General features: G+C 48.3%; 1 protein-coding gene across 3 annotated transcripts in view; it reads right to left on the minus strand.

The window, feature by feature from the left end:
• OCA2 (OCA2 melanosomal transmembrane protein) overlaps nucleotides 1-22,318 on the minus strand; it is a 176,966-nt gene that overhangs the window by 12,877 nt on the left and 141,771 nt on the right. The window contains exons 23-25 of one of the 3 annotated variants that reach the window (XM_072960741.1): nucleotides 13,287-13,380; nucleotides 3,809-3,919; nucleotides 3,317-3,663 (exon numbers count right to left, since the gene is read on the minus strand). In XM_072960741.1, coding sequence (XP_072816842.1) covers nucleotides 3,835-3,919; nucleotides 13,287-13,380 — 179 coding nt within the window. In that variant the 3' untranslated portion in view covers nucleotides 3,317-3,663; nucleotides 3,809-3,834. Of the gene's footprint in view, nucleotides 1-3,316; nucleotides 3,920-13,286; nucleotides 13,381-22,318 lie in introns of those variants that run through there. The other 2 variants (XM_072960740.1, XM_072960739.1) reach the window with 2 other exon arrangements.

Genomic DNA, 22,318 nt, shown 5'->3' on the forward strand with positions numbered 1-22,318 from the left:
CCGACTGCCTCCCTCAGCCCAGCGGCCCCAGGTAGCCAGGGACGTCCCTCCTGCCGCTCTCTACGTGGGGACGAACTCCTTTCCTTCACTCCGCTTTATGCAGTTCAATAGCCAAGGCTCTACTTAAAAAACCGACTCTACTAACCCTGTGGAACCAAAGGAAAGAAACCACAAGGTTCACGATGCAGGAAGGTGAAGCCTTGTCTGTCCCGTATGCGGACTCCTGAAATGATTCAGGACCCGAAGTCCATCCTGGGCCGTCTGCACCTGCACCTTCTGGGCTTTCAGCCTCCAGCTTCGTAACGACTTTCCTAATTTCTACTCATTCATTCAAAACACCATTGTTGGGAGCGTGTATTTAGATGAGAAATACGACAAAGAGGCTTGTCACTTAGTGGGCAGGAAGACCCTTCTGAGAGCTAAAGTGGGAGCTCGGAAAAGGGAACAGAGACGTAGCGGACGCAGCCACGCGGGGAGCAGGGGACCCTGGGCAGCAGACACCTGGTCACCACACCTGCCCCTCGGGGTCCTCGCCGCCCGGCCCCCTGTGCGCTCTGCACCTCCAGCCCCAGCAGAAGGACGCTTTCCCGCGAAGGAGAGTGCCAGCAGGAGACTGTGGACCGGAGAGGTACGCACACGCCTCTGTCTCTCCCTCTGGATGTGGCTACCAGCCGGCATGCTCCTGCACCTGCCCCCCTCTCTCACCTCCGCTCTGCCCACCCCAAGTCTACCCGCTCCAGGCCCGGGAAGCTGCCGGTTTCTGTGGGGACTCTCTCTTCTTCACACTTTCGGTGCTTGACTTAGAAGGCTTCTGGCACTGCTCTAAGAGTTAGCCAGACTATCATGCAAAGTGAGACACTGGGAAAGAGAAATGGAGAGTTTCACAAAACTACAGAAGTCTGCCTCGTGCCTGGAGAACGCGCTGCCCTTGTTGAGTGTATAATCCAGGTTTCTGGTGGAGTTGGGAAGGGGAGATTTGGCATGAAGACTTTTTGGGGGGAGAGGGCGGTAATGAGTGTGTCTGGGGAGAGGCTGAAACCCATGAGGGAGACACCAGCCCCTCCCCCCCAGAGGGTGGGAGACCATCCCAGGACAGCCCAGCTTAAGCAATTTCCACCAGCCTAGGGGGTCGGGAGGGGAGCTTGGGAGGAGTCGTAATGCCCCGAGGAGGCAGACCCAGCCCCCTCCTCGGCCAGCACAGCAGGACGTGGGGGGGGTGGGGGTGCTCAGTAGCAGGGACAGCTTTAGCTGTTAGGTCAGGAAGGTGTTTGTGACACATACTCTAGGACATCGTATTCCCTAAAAATTCACCAAAAATCCATGGGAGCACTAGTTTTCTTCTAGCAACTGGGGGAGAACGCCCCGCTGCACACACTTTGAAAGCACAGTGTGAGACTAAACTGAGCCGTGTTTCGGTGCTCCCCACCTGGTCACCTCATTCAAAAGGCAGGGTCCGCCAGAGGGCCTAATGGATCCAGGCTTGCTCTGCCAGCATCTAGAACATTCTAAGTCCTAAACAAAGGCCTGCTGATTTTAAATGTTCAGATGAAAGCAATTTCCACTACCAACCCCTTCCCCACCGCCGGCAATATTTGCAGACCTGGGCATTTTTTTAAAGTGATGGGGCAAACCTCTAGCTCAGTGAGGACAGAGATACGGATTGTAACTCAGTATTAGCTTACTTTTGAAGTGTTTGAATTCACAGCTTTGTGCAGAGGAGTAAGTAGCCCGAATGTTAGAGACACTTCTCAGGGAGAGGTTTTTCTATTAAAATGGAGCTACACCTTGCGATGGACAAGGGCGGTGCTGTCTGAACACGTCCTGCCGCACACAAGGGCGCAAATCAACACTCGGACAGGCTCAACATTTGTTTATCTTTGTTCATGGTCCCTGCTTCTTTTTGTAAAGTCTCGTAAATTTACTTTCCCTCGGGTGTTCTGACACTCTCCCTACTCAAATTAGTAACTTCTGCTCTCTGTGTTATTAATTTACTTAGAAAGTGGAATAGTACTAAGACTCAGGCCTTTACTATAAACATTATTATGCTAATAAGAGTCAGTAAGCATTGGGTTGTTAGACAGAATCTGTCAGGTCCTCCCCTCCAGGTTGTGGTGCCAGGAAACACCCCCACGGCGCACTTGGAGCAGCTGGCTCCAGACACACCCTATTCGGTGAGCATCACTGCCCTCCACTCGGATGGAGGCGGAGTCCCAGCCCCACGCGGGGCCAAACGCATGAGTCTGAAATCCTTCCCACCCAGTTCCCTTGTGACTCAGTGAGGAAGGCTGGGCAGGCGGGTGGTGAGGGGGGTGCTGAGAGCCGCTGCCACCTTGCGCAGGCCTGGCGCCCACTTCTGCCCGGGTTCCCCACGTTCACATTCAGGCTGAGGGCCCTCTGGGCTGAGTGAGTGTCACTGGGCCGTTTGCTCATCTGGGGCCTGGGTTAAGGACAGTTTCTTCCCGTCTCCTGCCCTGCGGTGGGTCTCCTCACCAACTGGGCACTTTTGAAACGTGAAGGCTTGGCCGCTGTGTTTCATTCAGCAGGAAGTGGTCAGAGTAGCTGAAATCCCTTTCCCTCCCAGTCTGTGCATTTAGGCTCCAACCCAGCCTCTGTCCCTGAAAGCTCGGCACGTAACCGTGGCTCTGAACGGAGCAGCTGCTGCTGTCTAGGGGTCCAGCTGGGGACCGTAGGAGACGCGGATTTTATCACAGGGGAGGAAACCCCCCAGAGAGTGGTGAAAGCCCTGGTGCAGTTCCTCTGACCTGCCTGCAGTTCTTTTCTACCCCGCCCTCCACCCCCATGCGCACCATGCGCACGTTCCAGAAGTGCCCAGTCGGAGGGTGCCCAGGACAGAAATGGGGTCTCCACTGTTCCAGTTCTTGGTGCCCTGTGGATCTGAAACCTTCCGAATTCAGACACTTACACAACTATCGCTCCTGAGCAAAGTCCCCAGTAAACAGTTTCCTCTCATCTCAAAGTCTCACCCACACAGTAGACGGAAACTGAAGAGGCCTGTTGCCTGGGGCACAGCCCTGGAGCTGACCAAGCACAGCAGACGGGACCTCAGCTGCAGCCCAGCTCCCTCCTGCTTTGTGCTCTCATTGTCTTTGCCTCACACGTCACGTTCCACAAAAGAAGAGCATTTGGAAAGCACAGACCAGACCCCTGGAGCCCTGTGGGTGCACTGAGCTGACTGGATTGACCACACTTTGGTGTAACTGATGGAAACAGCGTGCCTCATCTTCAAAACTGAAGATGCTCGTTGCAGGTTGGTAAATATTTAAAATGTCATTTTTTTAAAAAGCACTTCTCCAAGTCAAGTTTCTAGACTTTTAATTGAGGACTTAAAAACTTCAGAGAAAAACATAAATGGAGAAAATGCAGTTTTACATGCTATAAACTACTTAAAAAAAAACTAAGAGACTAACAGATTCTAAGACTTTTTGTCAAGGGATAATATTTTTTTTTAACACATATAAAGTTTCTTAATCAACTGTCTGCCTTTCCAAAGAAGAATACGTATTCAGAGGGTGTACAATTTGAATGTAGATTATTTTACCATGGAAAGTGATTACATGAAGAAAACTACTGAAAGCCTCAAGGAAAAGTGACATTCAAACAACATGAGCCATTTGGAGTGGATTCTCGCATCTGTGGCTTTTCCTACAGAGCAAAGCAAAATGTATTTTTGTATTTCCCAGCATTTGCCAGCATGCACCCAAGTAAAAGTGTGTGTGCCAAAGGTCTCCATTCCAGAGCACCCCCAGTGGGGCAGTTTTCACTGATGTTGGTAATGGATCAAGTTTACCTTAGTCTTCACACACTGGAGAGCTATCAATTCCAGCCCATCACGACGTGGGTGATTAGGAGGTAGCACATCCCAACCGTGCAGGAGACGACCATCATTGGGAAGCCCAACCTGAAACACAAAGAAAAGTGAATTCTGGTGTCTGGAGAGTACTGTGAGACCTAGATTATTTTATGATGTTATTGCAAACGAATGCAGCCTTAGGAGATTTCTGTTTCCACCAAGGTAATTACCTCTTATTTCTAGAAATCAAAAAGCTGGGCTCAGCCTAGATGATCTGAATGCATGCCTTCATTAGACGGCCCCCATTGTGTGCCATTTTATTTGAGACTTGCTTTTAGCTTGCACATATTTTTTTAGTTTTTTTTTTAAGCTCATCTTTTTTCTTAACATGTCTAATTTTTATTTATTTACTTGGGAGAGGTAATTTATTTATTTTATTTATTTATATACAGATACATATTTTTAGTGGAAGTACTGGGGATGGAACCTAGGACGTTGTGCATGCTAAGCACTCACTCTACCACTTAAGCTATACCCTCCCCCCAAATTTGTAATTTAGAGCCTCGATTTGTTCATTAGAGGGTTGGTTTTGATGATTAACACTTACTCACAATTGCCAATGTCATGTAACGGAGCCATGATTTAAATTTCTGATGTTCTGTGCCTGCATCATCTTTTTTTTTTCCAGTGAAGTTGGATGTTTTATTTCTGTTATCTTTGTATTGCCAACACTTAGTATGACACCTAACATAGACCATATTAATGTTGTTGAATAATACACAGTTCCATAGATTTTTTCATACATATTATTATAATCAAAAATATTTTAAATAAGTGAGTCAAACTATCTGTGTGATAATCTTGTGATCAGTGTTGAACTTAACTAATCAAATAGAACAACTTGGTTTTTAGAGAAATTCTTTTTTTTCTTTTTTTTTTAAGAATCTACATATGGGTGATATCATATGGTATTTTTCTTTCTCTTTCTGACTTACTTCACTTAGAATGATCTCCAGGTCCATTCATGTTGCTAAGTTTTATTTATTTATTTATTTATTTGTTTGTTTACTTATTTATTTATTTATTTGTTGTTATTGACGTAGTCAGTTTACAATGCTGTGTCAATTTCTGGTGTACAGCCCAATGCTTCAGTCATACATGAATATACATATATTTATTTTCATATTCTTTTTCACCGTCAGCTACTACAAGTATTGTCCTTGTAAGAGAGCTGATTTAACCCCAGAAATGTCACATTTCCATAGACCCTTGAAATTCCTCATGCTGAAAGCTAGGGGTAGCTTGAGAGATAGGATTGAAAAATAATCACTTGTCTAAAGAAGGGAAGAGGGGAGAACAGGATTTTCTTCCATATTCCATGAGGTGCAAGGTGTATGTGTAGGCATGCCCCAAAACAAAAGTAAGTCACTAGAAGATGAAAGTTTCCCTCATTATACGTGTCCCACAATGTACCTGTATTTCCACAAATTCCCATCCTGACTAAGAAACCCCAATAGGTCCTCACTTGGCGTTTGGAATCCATCCTTTGAAGCCATCGCTTAATGCTGCACTGTCACTGGGGGAGGTCCCTTGTAACGGTTACAATTTTTGTTCCAAAAGGCTTCAAAATTCAGTGGCAGGAGTCTCGTGTGTGCTAATAATAATAAAGATTATGACATTCTTCCTTTCCCTGGCCAGGGATGTGGGGAGTAGCCTCTCAGAAAACAGTGTTTGCAATTTATCCTAATTACTGAATTCTGGAAAAATAAAATCCAGGGCCAGTATTGGGTCAGTGCTCAGCGTCAAAGCCATCACAAAACCTTCCTTCCGCTGTGACAGATTGTACAGAGTGAGCCAGTGTCGGGTAAGATGCTGAGTGCGTCAGCCCGGGCGCTGGGGCACCTGGCCGTATCTCAGAAGCAAGTCTGCCTTGCCAAGGGATGGATCCCACGAAGAGCAGACCTTGCTTTGAGGGAACCCTAGCCCAGAGGAAGTGGGATGGTCCTGCCAGGCTGCTGTCAACTGATAAAATGCACAACCTAGAAGTTGAGAGCTGTTTGGCAGACGTCCTGGGGACTCAAGCCCTGGATCCCGCCTCTCGGATGGTTCTAAGAGGCTGTTCCACCCAGGCAAGGGAGAAGGCAGCGCACACAGGAGTTTTTTTTAACAAAGACCAGGTAGTCAGAACATCAAAAGACAACTGCTGAAGAAAACCAGCCATCTCCAGCGAAGGAATTTAGCCCTTTTCTAAGTATGGGAAGGTGCAAAGGTCTGGGCTCACTGAAGTCACTCCTTTGATGGGCACCTAGCTGTCTAGGGCCAGCGTCTTGTACTTCCACATGCTGAGTTCCCTCCAGGGGCACCTCCGGGGGTGTCTGCAGAGGCCAGGCTGCCTGCTTGTCTGCATCCTGAGTTCCCTCCGCTGTCAGGGGAGGGGTGGCGGTCTGTCTGATGACTTGGCAGCCACAGCATCCTTTGTTACTGCCACAGCTGTCAATATTTTTCATTGACACTCCCCACTGAGGGCTGCTGGTGCCTCAGGGATGGCACCAACCCAGAGACGGGGCCTCGTCTAGGGACTGGTGCATTTAGACTCTCAGAAACACAACTGTTCACTGAGCGTCTAGACACCGTGAAGGTCCTCACACAGCGACCTCATCAACTGCTCACACCACCTTTTGAGATTGGTGTCATCATACCCACTGCATAGATGAGGTATGGAGAAGGAAGCGGATTTGCTCAGGTCACTTGGCAACATTTGTTATGGTGCAAAAATCTAAATTCCATCCGTCTAACTCTATAGACTGCATACTCTTAATCACTACTGAGCCTCTGCGGGTACAGGTAAACTGCACAATGAGGAGACGCCCTCAGAAGTAACTTACTGAACGTCTGCTATTCACTAAGGACCACGTAGATGTTATTTATCATTTTCTAAACACAATAAGGCAGACCATTTTACCTCTATTTTATAGAAGAAGAAACTGAAGCTTGGCTATATTAAGGAATTTGACAAAGTTTGCCACTGCTAAGAGGCAGAGATGATTTTCTGGCTTCAAAACCCACATGCATTTTCCCATGAGAGAGGGACCACAGGATGCCGGTTCAGGCCTCTGCTCCTGTCCAGCTGCACGACCTTGGGAAAATATTAAACATCTGCCTGACCCAACTTCTTCATCTATAAAATGGAGTAACAATAGTACCTACTTACTAAGGTTATTATGAGGCTTGCATGAGTTTACTCCCTTAGGCCTTGAGTTTACTCTCTCCAACCAGTGTGTGCTCATATAATGAGCCCCCAGCAGATGTCAGCCACAGGCCACTGCGCCTCAAAGTGGGGCGCCTGCCCGGAGTGCACGCTGACTGGATTAGAAAGTGCACAAAGTCAAAGGATAAAGCACGGAGTGCCTGTAACCGGAAAGAACAAATCTGACTCAATATTAGATCGGCTCCTTTGGCTTTAACTCTGTGCCCTGTTTTCTAGGCTCCAACTTGCTCGCTTTGCACCTTTTGTAAAACAATGTTGCCTTTAGCCAGAAATAGACAGGACAGCCTGTTCCCAAGGCTCTGAGTTTAAGGATATTAACACTTCCCCCACTTATATAAAGATGACAAGTTGCAGAATAGAAAATAACCTTTGCCTTGTTAGAGATTTCACAGGGGCACCATGACCTGACCCACACGGACAGCTGCAAGAACAGAAGAATTCCTACATCAAGAAATCTGCAACAACCAACCACACTCCCTCCCCTTTTTAGAAGCCTGAATTCTGACTTGAGTAAGATGGTTCTCCAAGCCTTTAGTCTGCCATCCTCTCAGTCTGCGGATTTTCCAAATAGTCACTATTCTTTGCCCCAACACCTCGTCTCCCGATTTATTGGCCTGTTGTGCTGTGAGCAGAATGAATTTGGACTCCGTAAAGTGCCTACACACACACACACACACACACACACACACACACACACACACACACAGGTTTCTTAGAGAAGAGAATATAGTTGCTTTACAAACAAAACTATAGGTCAGTCTTTTGGCTCTGCAGCAGTATGGAGTAGATGCACTTCCTCCTGTCCCTCTGATCACAGCTTACACGCCTGGGCATTATATATAAAACACATACAAGGAGACTGCAGATGAAGAGAGGAAAGCGGTCCAGCTGGGGGCTTTGGGATTGTGAGGAATGACACGGCGATGAATTCCCTTCTTATTTCCTCATTTATCCCAGACTAAGAAGCTGGGAAGCGTTAACAGCTAGAAGACAAAAACCAAAACAAAACAAGAGAAGTCTGCTCTCTCTAGCCAAAGGACCAGAAAAGGAACAGCATAGCAAGACAGGAAACTTTTACACAAAACTGCCTTATTGCAGTCAAGTACCACCGGGGAAGCAACACTGCAGCCCACCCGCCCCCGCCCCCGCCCTCCCCGCGCCGGCACCTCCACAGGAAGGCATAAAAAAGAAACAGAGAAACTTTTAGCGGTAATCAACAGGAAAAAAAAATAAAATAGCAGATATAAGTTTAACATATGAATGGAAGAGAACGGGTCGGGGGAAGGACAGAGAGACAGAGAGGCTGAGAGATAGAAGGGAGAAAGGGGGTTATGTCAACTGTAAGCTTTAGCACTTTAGATTCCAGCTGCTTTATCTGTTCGTTGGGTTACGACCTGCAAATAGAGAATAGTACAAAGATAGTCGCATGTGCCATAAAACCCCTGAAAGAGCGCTTAACCCATGAAGATACACAGAGCTGGGACTCCACGGATGGAAAACGTGCTTTTACAATCCAAAAAATAATTCGTTGAGGTAAGCTGCCCCTTTTTAGGAGACAGCAAACGGAAGCCTCTGAACACACAAAAAAACCCCTCTAATGTGAGGGTCAGAGCTAGCGATGAAGCTGGGCACTGCCAGCAAACTGCCAACACCACCACCTGCCTGAGCATTTGAGAGTCAAGGCAAGGGTGCGGGCAGCTCTCCAGTGGCCCCCCTTCCTGGGCTGAGCCCCCGCTGCTTTTTTCTGTGGGGGGTGCAGTTAGCTTGATTGGTGTTTCAGTGCTTCACTCTCTGCCCCATGAAAAGTCTGCTAGAAGGAGGCTGATTTGGGGAGAAGAGAGTCATGACTTCCTGTGGCTGCCAGCAGGACATCAGATACACACATTATGCTCCACTTTGCCAGGAGCCTTTACGTTTCCCAAAAGATTCATTTGTCTTACTCCCCAAGTCTCTCAGAAAAACAATACCTTCACCAAAGGCCTAGGAAAAGCGTGTTTGCACACCGTCCAGCTCGTATTATGCGTTCATTCCCCTCAGGGATTATTTTCAATCCATCCTGGCTCTAAACATCAAATTCTGTCACCAAGGACCAAAACACTCGACTGTCAAAAGCACAAATCAAGATGCAAAATGTCACAAAGATGCCCTGACAAATCCTACGTTAGATGTATCCAGCTTTAGGTTAAAAACATGCCTGTGATTCTTATGGTTACCCGGGGAGGTGGGGAGGGGGTGGGAAGGGATAAACTGGGACTTTCAGATTTGCAGACACTAATTACTATATATAAAGTAGATAAACAACACAGGGAACTATAGTCAATATCTGTAGTAACCTAGAATGAAAAAGAATATGAAAGTGAATATGTGGATGTGGATGTGTGACTGAAGCACTGTGCTGTACACCGGAAACACACACAACATTGTAAACTGACTCTACTTCAATAAAAAAATAAAAACCGTGCCTGTGGCGACACACAGGAGCTTCCAGACTGCACGCATGGAGGCCAGACATGACGCCGAGAGCCGAGCCCCTCACGCTGAAAGAGACGTGGTTTCCCAAAAAGAATGTTTACTAATGAAGTCTCCTACTTCCGTTTTGGACTGAAACCATTCCTGCTGCTCTTCCTTCCCAAAAGGCTTTGTAAGACACCCTGTTTTCAGTTCTTAATCAGAAAACCATCTCACTCGTTCCTTTCTACGAAGATAAAGCATGCTCTGAGCAGAACAACAACTTCTGTTTCTGCAGGCCCTTGGCGGTGGCACACAGGCGCACGCCAGCTCACACAGCCTGCTGCCTTCCACACTCTTCAGCCCCTTGCCTGTCCTCGGGCTGCTCAGGGCCCCAGGACAGGGGGCACTGTCTCCTCGTCAGCCCCCACTGGAGACTTGAACAGCCGCATCTCCTGGGTCTCCCGGGGTGATGCCTAGCTAAACTTCACGGAGAAGGAAGCTTCCTACCTCACAGAAATAAAGCCCCACTGTCGTACTTCCCACAGAGAGAGAGGGTCCAGGTGGGAGAGGAGATGGGTAACCACAGGGTGTGCTGAAGCAGAGAAGGCACATTCAAGCGGGGAGAAGGCCTCTGCTGTCTGCACCCCACTCCCCATCACGTTGCAGCTGGTGACCGGCTGCCAGCCACAGTGTTCTCGGGGTGAGGCCTGGGGACGATGTCAGGCAGACAGGGCAGAAGTCACAGCAAGGAGCAGTGCAAAGCGAAGGGGCAAAGCTTGGAAAGGAAAAGGCATCTGAGGATAAAATACTAAAAATGTGCTTTTGTTCCATCAGAATAGACTCCAATTTGGGTGGTTTCCTTTCCACGCATTCAACCTGATGAAAGGTATCCACCATCTTGAGCAAATAAAAGACAAAAAACTCAAGAAAGTCATGTCTTGGGCTTGCTCTTTCTCAGGAAAGGCGTTTTCGTTGCACACTCTGTGGCCCCCCCAGCCAGCTCGCTCTGCACCCCGTCTCCTGACCAACACCCCCGTTCTCGGCCACATGTAGGGCTGGACTCTCCTCTCTCCCCTCAACGGACCTGCAGTCAGCCAGCCTCTCGCTTCCTTAAACTCAACCCCATGTTGGCAAAGCCCCTTTACGTGCTGAGATCCCCCATTGAGGAAAACTGGAGAGTCACACAGGAATCATATGGAGACCCCTTAAAAGTTCTGCCCAGTACCTCTTGTAAAACTGCCTGGCACCTTCTCCCACATTGCCACATTTGGAGTTTGACCTTAACTATGCATTGGTGTTTATAACTATGCCTAGGAGATTGCAACTTCCCTTGCTGAGCAGTGACTGAAGGCCAAAGTTGGCCTGATGTATGATCACCACCCTCAGCCTCCAACATCAGACGACGCTGGCTCTGGAGGAGGGCACAGCTCAGTGGTGGAGCACGTGCCTAGCACGCACAAGGTCCCGGGTTCAATCCCCAGTGCCTCAATTAAATAAATAAATAAACCTAATTACTTTCCTTCCCTCAAAGTATGTATGTTTTTAATAATAAAGAAAGAAAAGTAATAAAAGAAAGAAAGAAAAGTAATAAAAGGAAAAAAGAAACACAAGGCCTACTTGAAAAGTTCAGTGTGCACATGTGTCACCCACTGGAGCTGAGCCCCAAATGTCTGCAAGGCCTGGTGGACTCCTTCAGGCAGGCAGGTGTCCTGGTTATTTTTCCAAAGTTCCACTGGAGAAAATGTCAGATCAGGTGTACTGTTGCCCTAAACCCCTCCAATTTTTCATGATATTAATACTGGGCCTCTCCTGTCTACCTGTGAGACCAACCAGTGTTGCTAACGGCCCTAAGGTCCCTGTTGTCTGGAGCCCCGCTGTGGTCGCCAGCAGGTAGGGGGCCCGTGCACTGCACGCTTGGCTGAAAAGAGTAAAGAGTTTCCAGCTGTGCAGGAATTAGCAACCTGGTCCAAATGAGGGAGCCGTACAGCTGCAGGGCCCCAGTCTGCACTGCACCTCCCACTGCGGCCGCCCTCAGAGCACTGGTCTCTGAAGCCCCATGAATTCTGTTCTCGTTGAAAGGATCATGCTTAAGTGACAGGACTGTTTCTTTTATATTCAGAAGAGGCAGATAAGAATCTAAACAGAAGACGTCAGTCAAGTGCTAAGTTTCAGATCCTACCCCTCAGCAGCAGGGTCCACAGCGTACCCAGAGTCCAGCTGAGGGCTGCAAGTTCAGTGTCCCCGTGGCTCAATCTCCAGCCAAGCGCCTCCTCCCCACACCCGTGTCTCCCAAGAGTGTCATTCAAATTAATGTCTTGGCAAAACTCTCAAGTATTGCTAGTCATTCATGGAGGGGCATGGCCAGTACGGTAAGTCCATCAAAAGTCAGCATCCTACTATACGGAGGCATGGATGTTTCCTCCCCGGGTATGATGGTCAAGGCTCTGTCCCCAAGCTCAGCCCAGCCAAGCAGTACGCCGCACAGGCACAGGTCCCAGGGCAGGGACCACGACCTGCAGAGGACTCTGCCACTCAGCCAGAGCTGCTGCTGCAGATCTTCAGCGGGGCTGGTTCTGAGAACTGTCTCCATGCGTGTGCCAGACTTGAATTTACAGTCCGAGAACTTCAATAGAAATCTTGCTTAATGCCAAATGAAGGTCAGTTCGTTTTGGCAGTGCCATTTTACAGGCACCACCAATATCCATCTGCCCACTCCCTGCCTCCAAAGTGCAGTGGTACATATGAAAGCCAGCACGCAGGGGCCAGGACCCCAAAGCGGTCCTCCTTGGTGGGAGCTGCGGTCAGCTGCACTCCCCCTCCAGGGCCTCCTCTCTGTGCTGTCTCCTGATGCCCACTCCCAGGCTGCAATATTCCTGGGTCCTTTCAATCTTGAGCTTTTTCCCTGGGCAATCAGCAGGAGGATGTCAGACTCTCATTATGCACCCTTATCATGGGCCATCAAGGCACAGGTCCCCATTGGAATTTTCGAGAGAACAACATAAAATCTAATTACTCTCTTTATTCCTTTGAGAGCTACGTAAGTTTCAAAAGCTAAAGCTCTAAGCATTCTTGGAAATAATGAACAGGACATATACGTAAATTTAAAAATATATGTGCAGTAAAAAAAAAAAAAGATCAAGCCATGAAAGACACAGAAGAAACTTAAAAGACCTATTACTGAATGAAAGAAGCCAGTCTGAACAGGCTGCAAACTCTACGATTCCAACCAAATGACCTTCTGAAAAGGCACAGCTACAGAAACAATAAAAAGGTCGTGGTTTCCAGGGGTTTGGGGAGAGGGAGGGAGGGAGGGATGGAGCACAGGGGATTTCTAGGGCAATGAAATTACTCTGTATGATACTGTAGTGGTGGCTACATGTCATGCGTCTGTCAAAACCCACAGAATATACAACATCAAGAGTGAGCCCTAATGTAAACTCTGGACTTTGGTTGATAATAATGTGCCCATGTTTGTTCATCGATTGTACCAAATACGCCACACTGATGAGGGGTGTTGAGGGGAGCGGAGTACACATGTGTGGGTGGGGAGGGCTGTGCGCGAACTCTGTATTCTCTGCTCAATTCTTCTGTGAACCTGAAACTGCTCTAAAAGAACAAAGTCTATTTAAAAAAACCTAATTACTCTCTAATTATGAAAACACTTTCTTATCTTAGTGCGTAACAGCATGTATTGTTGGGTTTCTTTAAGTAAACTTAGGGACATAAACAGAAATTTTCAATGAGTTTTCAAAGTACCTGAAAAATTCCATGAAAGAGAATCCATATCCATGCTGCTCTGCAATTCCGGCACAAACCACGTTGGCTGATGCTCCGATCAGTGTCCCATTGCCTGGAATCAAAATTCAAAAAGTAGAGCAAAATCTCAGGGTATCTTGGTGGTAGGTTTCTGTTCCCTTTTGTTCTAAAATACCTGGCTCATTACGTGCTTTTGATTTGATGATAACTTTACAGGCACTGCCAAAGTGATTGTTGCTATGCAAATGTCTGCAGAGAACAAACAAACAAAAACCCACTGGCAACCAGGAAATAAATTCACCGCTTGCAAATATAGTACATTTAGTTACGGATAGGGCTGCTGCTGTCGTATGGGATAGAAAAGAGGAAATGCTAAGGAGAATTGGCAAATCACTGTGGGACGTGGTGGCATACATCTTTTAAAGGAAAACGCAAGTCGGGCGAACATCCACAGGAGAGAACGTGCGTCTTCAGAGCAGTGGAATCTCAGACGAGAACCGCCCTGCTTGGGACTCCGGACCTGGACACCTACCAGGAAACCCTTTGTGTGGGTGGAACGATGGATGTAAACAAGGCTATAAAACACCTTTCTGGGTGGGCCTTTGTGACAGCAGGCAGGATCTGCAGGGAGAGTGTGTACATGAGGGTGGCCTCACACTGAGGGACAGGGGCCAAGCCCAGCGCCCGACACAGTGACTGGCTCAGGGAAGGGTGAATTTACTTGGTCGAGCCATCCGCATCGTCTGTCCCCAGTGGCAGAGGTCCGTGCTCAGGGCTGGGTGCACAACTCCGGCTCAGCCCAGTTAGTTCAGTTCTGACATCTGTGCGTGAATCGCTGGGGACTGTGAACTGGGAGGCACAAGTCTGGAGCTGCTGACAACAGAGGGGCCCGAGGGAGTGGCCTTTCTGAGACTGGACAACAGAGCAGGCGGACGAGGACCAAGGAAGCCGGTGAAATGCAGCTGCCCCCACATCGCCCTCCCACTCAGCCCTCGCGCTGTCCTGAAACACGGCCGGGCTGCCAGCGCGAAGGCTCGCAAAGAGCCTCATCTCACCCCCTCCGCCTTTACTCCATGTAAGGGTTAGACTGGGCTGTCAGTGAAAACCTTTGACATAGCCCATTTACACACTTGCTCTAAGGATGAAATATATTTGATGTGTCCAAAGTGTAAGATTTTGGATCTTAAGAGCGCAATAAAAAACCTCCAGGGTCTCTTCAGACCGCCGAAGCCCACCGAGCCCACGCCTTGGGCAGGACCTGCCTCCCCGAGGTCGGCCCCGACCAAGCTGCCTGCGGTCACTGTGCTCCCGGTGTCCCATTCTGTGACACCACCCCTGCTCCTCACTGTAGTTCAAGTGCACGGCCCCGCCCAGCGTTTTAGGAAGGGTGCGATGGAGGTGGGAGGGCAGGGGGAGCAAGCCCATCACCAAGGGCAGAGGGACAGCTGCCCCATACCGGGGCGGGGGGGAGGCACAGGCCAGCACACGAGTTGCTCTGTGTAGGACGGACTTCAGGGCGGTGACAACGGAAGTACAGAACTAGGCTGGGGGACAGACCAGGCTATAGATGATACTGGCGCTCCAGGTGGTAGGATGATGGGTGCGCACCTCCTACCCCACAGAGAGGCCGCACCTTGGTCCTCAGGAGCCGTGCTGTGTCATTATGCTACCACGTACGGCCAAAAGGACTACACACGGGTTGTTCAGGCTACAGACCTTGAGATGGGCACTGCCCTGACTTATCTGAGGGGACCCAGTGGAATCACACGAACCCTTAAAAGTAGAGAACTGTCTCCAGTTCTGGAAGCAGAAGAGAAGCCTCAGAGGGAGAGCAGGAGGGATCCTGGGGACCCCCTGGGGCTGCAGCGAAGGGCAGGTGGGAGAGAACCCGTGGAGGCGGGCTGGAGGGGTCTGGGGGTCATCCCGCCATTAGCAGGATTCCACACACTAGTGCTGGTTTGAGATGTACCAGAGAGGCCTCTAAGGAGCTCAGGGCGGCCTCAGCTGACAGCCAGCTGGGGGCTGGAGACTCGGTAACACAGCTGCAAGGAGCTGGATTCTGCCAACACCTGAGTGAGTCTGGGAGCAGACATCCCCAAAGCTACCGGGGGGGGGGGGGGCGTAGTTTGCAGACATTTCGATCATGGCCTCGCAAGACCCTAAGCAGGACCCAACTGAGCCACCCTTACACGCTTACACGGAAGGCAAGAACTTGTAAGATAACAAATCCCCTAAGCTTGTCTATTCGTTATGGCCAGCACTGACTTGGATTTCCATCTCAGTTCTGCGACTGGCCTTTATCCCCCCTGCTGCCCGACACCCAGATTTCCACTAGCTTCTTTCTAACTTCCCAACCCTCAGCAGGCTCTCCCTCCCACCCCAAGAAGCCACTCTCCATGGAAATCAGCTCACATCCCCCTGGGTTTCCCGGGGAGCCTATTAGTGGGGATACAGGATGCGACACCACATGGGAGACGTGCAGTGGGCATGAGATCAGAGAGGCAAAGGGCAAGTGCTCAGGGGGCTGGCTCATCGGGGCTGTGGCCAGGCAGGGCAGCCCCAAGGAAGCCACGGGTGACAAAGTGACTTAGGAGTCTCCAAGGAGAATGAGATGAAGGAACGTGCAGGACTGGGTGAGGGGTGAGTTCTCCTGGAGAAGGAGTTGAAAAGGAAAAGACCAGATGTCTGCTGGTATCCCCTTAAGGCAGAAGCATCTAAGGACATGAAGGGCCTTTATCATCTCATCTTTGCCATGACTCTCGAGGCCCCCAGTGTCCCCACGAAGAAACTGAGGAACAGAGAGGTAACATGCTGAGTTGACGGGGTTGGGAAGTGGTGGGGCCAGGACGCCAGCCAGGCACTGACTCCAGAGGAAGATCAGAGAGGGCGGGACTCGGGCTTCACGATGCAAGCCTGAAGCCATCCTGTAGGCAGTTGTGCGGAGCGTCTGGGGGCCCCCGAGCAGGTGGCAATGCTGGCCCCAGCTAGGAGCTGACACACTGATGCCCCATCCCATCACCCTGCCAGCCAGCTGACTCTTGCTCTAGGCAAGAGTCTACACTCTTGCAGAACCATCCTGCCTGGGGGTTATTTCCCAGGGCCTGACGACTCTGTTACTACAGGAAGGCCACACTCCTCAGAGCGCCCTGCCCCGCTGGCCTCCACCGCAGAACACACACTTCAGCAGTCGGGCGGGGCCTGCTCTGCCACCCCGATTTTTCTAACAGGTTTACAAGACTTAACATGGAGAGCTCTGCTTCTGGACGAGAGAGATCCTCACACATGATCCAGGGTCACGTTCACGTGTGAGCTCTAAAAAGGCAACCCCCTCCTTCCCTCCTATCAGGGATTAATGACTGAAAAAACACTCCTTTCGGCTACCAATCAAGATTCCGGAGTAGGAAGATGTGGAGCTCCCTTGCCCTTCAAAAACACATCAAAAATACATCTACACGTGGGACAATTCTTATAGAAAAATCAGCTGAAAGCTGGCAAAAGATTTCTTATACAAGCAAAGAGGTAAGGTCCCATGTACTCAAGTAGGACCAAAAAAAAAAAAGGTACCAGGAGAGGACTAGCACCCCTGGGAGGGCGCTGTGAGAGAGGGAGGTCCACACAGGTGGCCCCTTGCCCTGAGAGCTCCGCATGCCCTCTCAGAGAGGGCTGCCAGCACACACAGAGGGACTGGAGGGGCCTGAACTCTCCTTGCAAGGAGCGAGTATGCGCTGGCTTGCTGACAGTCAGGGCAGAGAGAGACCGGTGCTGACAACTCCCGCCTCACTGCACTTCCAAGCCAGAAACCGGCACTGGGGGCAGGGCTGCTAACATGCAGGAGCCGGTCACTGAAACCCAGGCTTCGGTGGGTAGGTTCTGGGAGAGGACATGGTCTAGCTGCATGAGGACAGCACAGAGGGCCTAGAGTGTAGCCCAGAGCCCATCATTAGTGGATGCAGAGTTGGGCACAGGTCTGCCATAGGAGCCCCATTATCAGCATGCATAGGTCCCCAAAGGAGCACCATCCTCGGTGTGCTGCCAGCAGGGCAAGGCTCTGGTGGCGGCAGGCTTTGTGAGCTTGCCCATGGCAGAGGCGGGTCCAAGCATGCCACACACCCAAGATGATGGGTAGCGACCCAGAATCTCACATCTCCAGTGGGCAGCCCCTGGGGAGGAGGACACAGCCAGCCCTTTCCCAGTGGGCGTGCCCTAGCGCTGGCTGCCTCACAGCGCAGCCTGGGGCTGGATCTGGGGCAGAGGTGCTGGAGGAGCCCTGCCACAGGGGCGGCCTCGATCCCGGGCGGCAGCACGACCACGTCAGTTCCTGCAGCCAAAACACCCCGCTGCCCCCAGCGACAGTCTGGCACTAGGTCTGGGACATACACAATGGAGAAAGGGGTGAGACCCTGAGCTGCTTCTGGGCAGAACCGTGGATGCCGAACAGGTGGCACGTAGGTTCACCGTGACCATGCAGGCCTCCTTGCTTCGGTGCTCACCTCCTTGAGGACAGAACACACACTTAAGAGTAACAAGGCCTTATCGGACCCAACCCTCATAGCTGCTACTCCAACAACTGAGGAGCAGGCCCTGCCCCCCAACAGGGCGGTGACAGCCAGCGGCGGCCCAGGGCAGCACAGGGCCTGGTCACCCCCACACCAATCACAAGCCCTATCAAGGGGATAAGAACCAGCAAACTCTGAGGAAAGATGGGGCAAGCATCCATACCAAAAACAGGCCTCGTACCAAAAATACTGGACTTCTAGGGTCTACAAAGGGATACACCCACACTTGCAAATATTGACAGGTATGTATCAAATAGATAAACAAGTTTATACTGTATAGCGCAGGGAAATATATTCAAGATCTTGTAGTAGCTCATGGTGAAAGAGAATATGAAAATGAATATATGTATATTTATGTATGACTGAAGAATTGTGCTGCACACCAGAAACTGACACACTGTAAACTGACTATAACTCGGAAAAAAAAAAAAAAAAAAACGCTTCACGACCCCAATAGAGAACTGTTTCACCTAAATTCATGGAGACAGAAAAAGTTAAGTTAAAATGAAAATGCAGATGATCTCCCAAATGAAAGAGCAAGAGAAATTACCCTGGAAAAATGAATAATGAAACAGAGATAATTAGTCTACCAGATACTGAGTTCAAAATGTTGGTAATAAAGTGCTAACTGAATTAAGAAAGAGTATTGATTGAAATGTAGGTCACCGTGAACAAGGAAGTAGAAACTACAAAGATGAACTATTCAAAATTAAGTAACTCAGTTGCCAAGATAAAAGCCAAGCTACAGGCAATCAATAGCAGAGTAAATAATGCAGAAGAACAAATCAGTGATCTGGAAGAAACAATAGTGGACGTCACTCCATCAGAACAGCAGACAGAAAGACAAGTTGCATGAAGGCAACATAAGAGAGTTATGAGGTATATGGGGTAATATAAAGTGTGCGAACTTACACATAATAAGGGTTCCAGAAGGACAAGAAAGAGTAAGGTAATCGAAATGTATCTGAAGAAATTATGGCTGAAAATGTCCAAACTTAATTAAGGAAACAGATATTCGGGTACAGGGAGTACAGAGATCTTCACTGCTTGCTTTCATCAGCATGTTGTAATTTTCAACTTCAGTGTGTAACTTGTTGAGTAATTATAAACAGTATTGTTTATTTAATTGTAGTATCCATGTGTTCACTGCTAAAATTGATTTTTTAAGTATCATATATCCTGTGACCTTGCTGACTTCACAAATTAGTTATATAGTTTTCTGTGGGGTTTTTTTTTTTTTTTTTGATTACTTGGGATCTACAAAGACAATCATGTCATCTGTTTGATCCAAATAAATCCAAAGATCCAAATAAATGGGAGGACATAACATGTTCATGCATTGGAAGACTCCACGCAGTAAAGATGTCAACTGTCCCCAAATGAGTATTTAAGTTTAATGCAGTTTCTACCAAAATCTTAGTAAGATTTGTTTGGTATATATACAAGAGTATTTTAAAATATACACATGGAGGATATATAAACATTCCTAGGAACGGTTTTATTTCTTCCTTTCTAATCTGTATACATTTCGTTTCCTTTCCCCCCGACTGCTCCAGAACTATGGTGAATAAGAGACATGAGAACAAATATCCTCGCCTTATTCCCAATCTCACAGGACAAACATTCAGCCTTTCAGCAGTGAGGCTGATGTCGGCTGTAGGATTCTGCAGCTGACCTTTATCAAGGTAATGGGATGTTGGACATTTTACGTGAGGAACTGCAGAGACTGAAACAGGATATTGACACATACGCGCAGACACACGCATGTGCTGAAAAGGGCGTCCTCGCTTGGGCCAGGCTGTCAGCGCAGGGCATGAGGCCAATCTGATCTGTTGCTGAGCTGGACCTGGCTTGGATACCCTTAGAGTTGGATTCAATTTGCCATTGGCTGCAGATGTTCTGAGAGCAGGATGAGAAGTTCTCTGAAACAGAGATACTGAGCACAGGAAGATTCTGGGTCTCTGGCTATCGAGCCAAGTCATCGATTTTCTAACAGGTTTACGGCCTGTTGATTGTGGAGGAGTCTCTGTGTTCTGAAGTTCTGTCCTGGCTGGCTGTCCCGCCAACTACATGGGGTCTGCAAAGGCCCAGCATGTCTCCGAAGCTTCATGGCTGCTGCCGCCACGTCCCCAGCTTCACCGCACACTCAGGACAGGCACTGAGAGGTCTCACTCGGCCTCCCGGCACCGTCAGCCAGAGAGGACGGCGCCCGTGTTCTCCTCTCCCTTATGAAGGGCTTATCACTCTCTGGAATTTACTTCCTTTGCATCTTCAGCATTCTGATGGCTTTTAAAAACTAATTTTGTAGCTCATGTTGCTTGTTCTCCGATGCGCTGGGAGCAATGGTCTCCTGCAACTTTACATTTCCTCACAGACTCAGAAGTCACCCAAAGCAAACTGACCGATGACAGAGGACAGTGTGGAACTAACAGACAAACCTCTTTCCTCCTCCTCCTCCAAGGCATGATAGTCATATGGGAAGCACCTAGAAAATGTACCATGTAACTAAAAACTGGCTTGGATTTCTTTTGAAGCTGTTCCTAGCTCAGTAATGCACCATGTGTTCGCTTTCTCTCCTTCACCGCCTGACCTCGCTTCCTCCCTCAGTCTTCCTGTCCTAGGCTTGCACATCCCAGTAAAGCTTCAGCTCGCAAACCTGCCTCAACTTCTGCTTTCTAGGAAACCCAGGCTAAGGCAGGTTTTTCTGAAGACTTACTTGAATTGTTCTTAGCTCTTAGTAAAAAGAGTAGCCAAAAGATACTGAGATGCGACTAGGAAAGACTTAGTTTCAAACTGTTCAGTGAATCACACCAACTTATAGAACAAATGACGTTTCTCAAGCCAAATGAAACTTCACTTTAAAGTGAAGTGAAACCTGCTGTACACCAGAAATTGACACATTATAACTGACTACTTCAGTTTAAAAAAGTGATCTTCAAAATGCTAAACCCAGTGGGAATGGGTAGGTACGGTTTAATGGGTATAAAGTTTCAGTTAAGGATGATGAATAAGTTCTGGAGATGGAGAGTGGTGATGATTGCATAATAGGAATGCACTTAAGGTCACTACTGTACATGAGCTTAAAATCGTAAACTCTATGCTATGTATATTTTACCACAATTTTTTAAAATGTCAAACTCTGAGTTAATGAGAGAAGATCCTCCAACAGAATAAATGTATAGTTAACAACCAGCAGAACTGAGCATCTGCCATACCAGGAAAAGGTACCACTCAATGACCAGGGCTAGTGGGTTAAAAAGATCCCACAGATTAACACCTTCATTGCTTGTTACAGCTACACTCCTGCTTCCAAAAGGGGCTCAGGTAACAAATGTTTAATCCTAGTTTCGGTTATGTAAATGGTCCATGTTAACTTCTCTCCTTGATAATCCCCTCCACATGTATTCTCCGTGTTCTAGGGGAATCAGAACTAGCCCAGGAGGCTTCTTATCCTTTGAGACCCAGCTCAGAACTCACCTCTCCGGAGAGCCATTCCTGGCTTTCCCCCAGTCTCACCAGTGCCCCCTGCGCACTCAGTGCATATGGCCATGAAAGCATCCGTTTATGTTCTAATCTTAGCTTAAGTGATGGTGGTCTCCTTACTCGGGAAGACAATGTCAGGGTACAGAAGATGCTCAGCAAGGTTTAATGAACAAAACTCCACACAGAGGACACACTTCCAGATGTCTCTGGATTGCTTCCATCACTGATGTTAAATGTGGCTGTGAACACAATTACTGCTTTTCCTGAGGCTAGTCTTAGACGGGAGCCATTTTAACAAGTCCCTACTCAGAACCTGAGACCTCAGCTGCTTTAATTAGGTGAATTCACCGTCTCCAGAAATCATAGCAACTTCACTGAATGACATTAATCTCTCCCTTTACAAAGATAAACTACAAAGAAAGTTACTTATTTAATAGTCAGAGATCAATCAAAGAGCAAAGCAAGCTAGATTATCTAAGCACACCTGGATGTAAAAACAAAAACTTTAAAGGTATCTCGCAGTGGGGAGGGAAACAGCTCAGTGGTAGAGCACATGCTTAATTAACATGCATGAGGTCCTGGGTTCAATCACCAGTACCTCCATCAAAAAAATTTTTTTTAATTAAAAAAATTGGTATCTAGTGTGTTTATCTAAGATTCTTCACAATCCTCTTGTGTTCCCAAAGGTTATTAGGCCCCCTTAAGTGAGAAGAACTCTAACGCAGCTCCCTCCAAAGACAATCACATCCAAAGCCGTTGTGTTTATTCACCAGAAGTTAGTCTCTCCCGACAATTTCTCTAGAAGGCTAACTTTTCAATGTCTCCCAAAGACAATACACTTCCCTTGTCAAAAAAAACCATTTTTTTTTAATCTTTCTTCTTACTCTTAGGTTAGAGTCTCTATTTTTTAGCTCACCCATTCATCACTTCACACCACCTTCCCCAAAAGACACTCCTTAAAAAGGGAGTAAGAAAGTGCCCCGGAGGATGGCT

This window comes from Vicugna pacos, chromosome 5, assembly GCF_048564905.1.
Source record: "Vicugna pacos chromosome 5, VicPac4, whole genome shotgun sequence".
Classification (NCBI taxonomy): Eukaryota; Metazoa; Chordata; class Mammalia; order Artiodactyla; family Camelidae; genus Vicugna; species Vicugna pacos.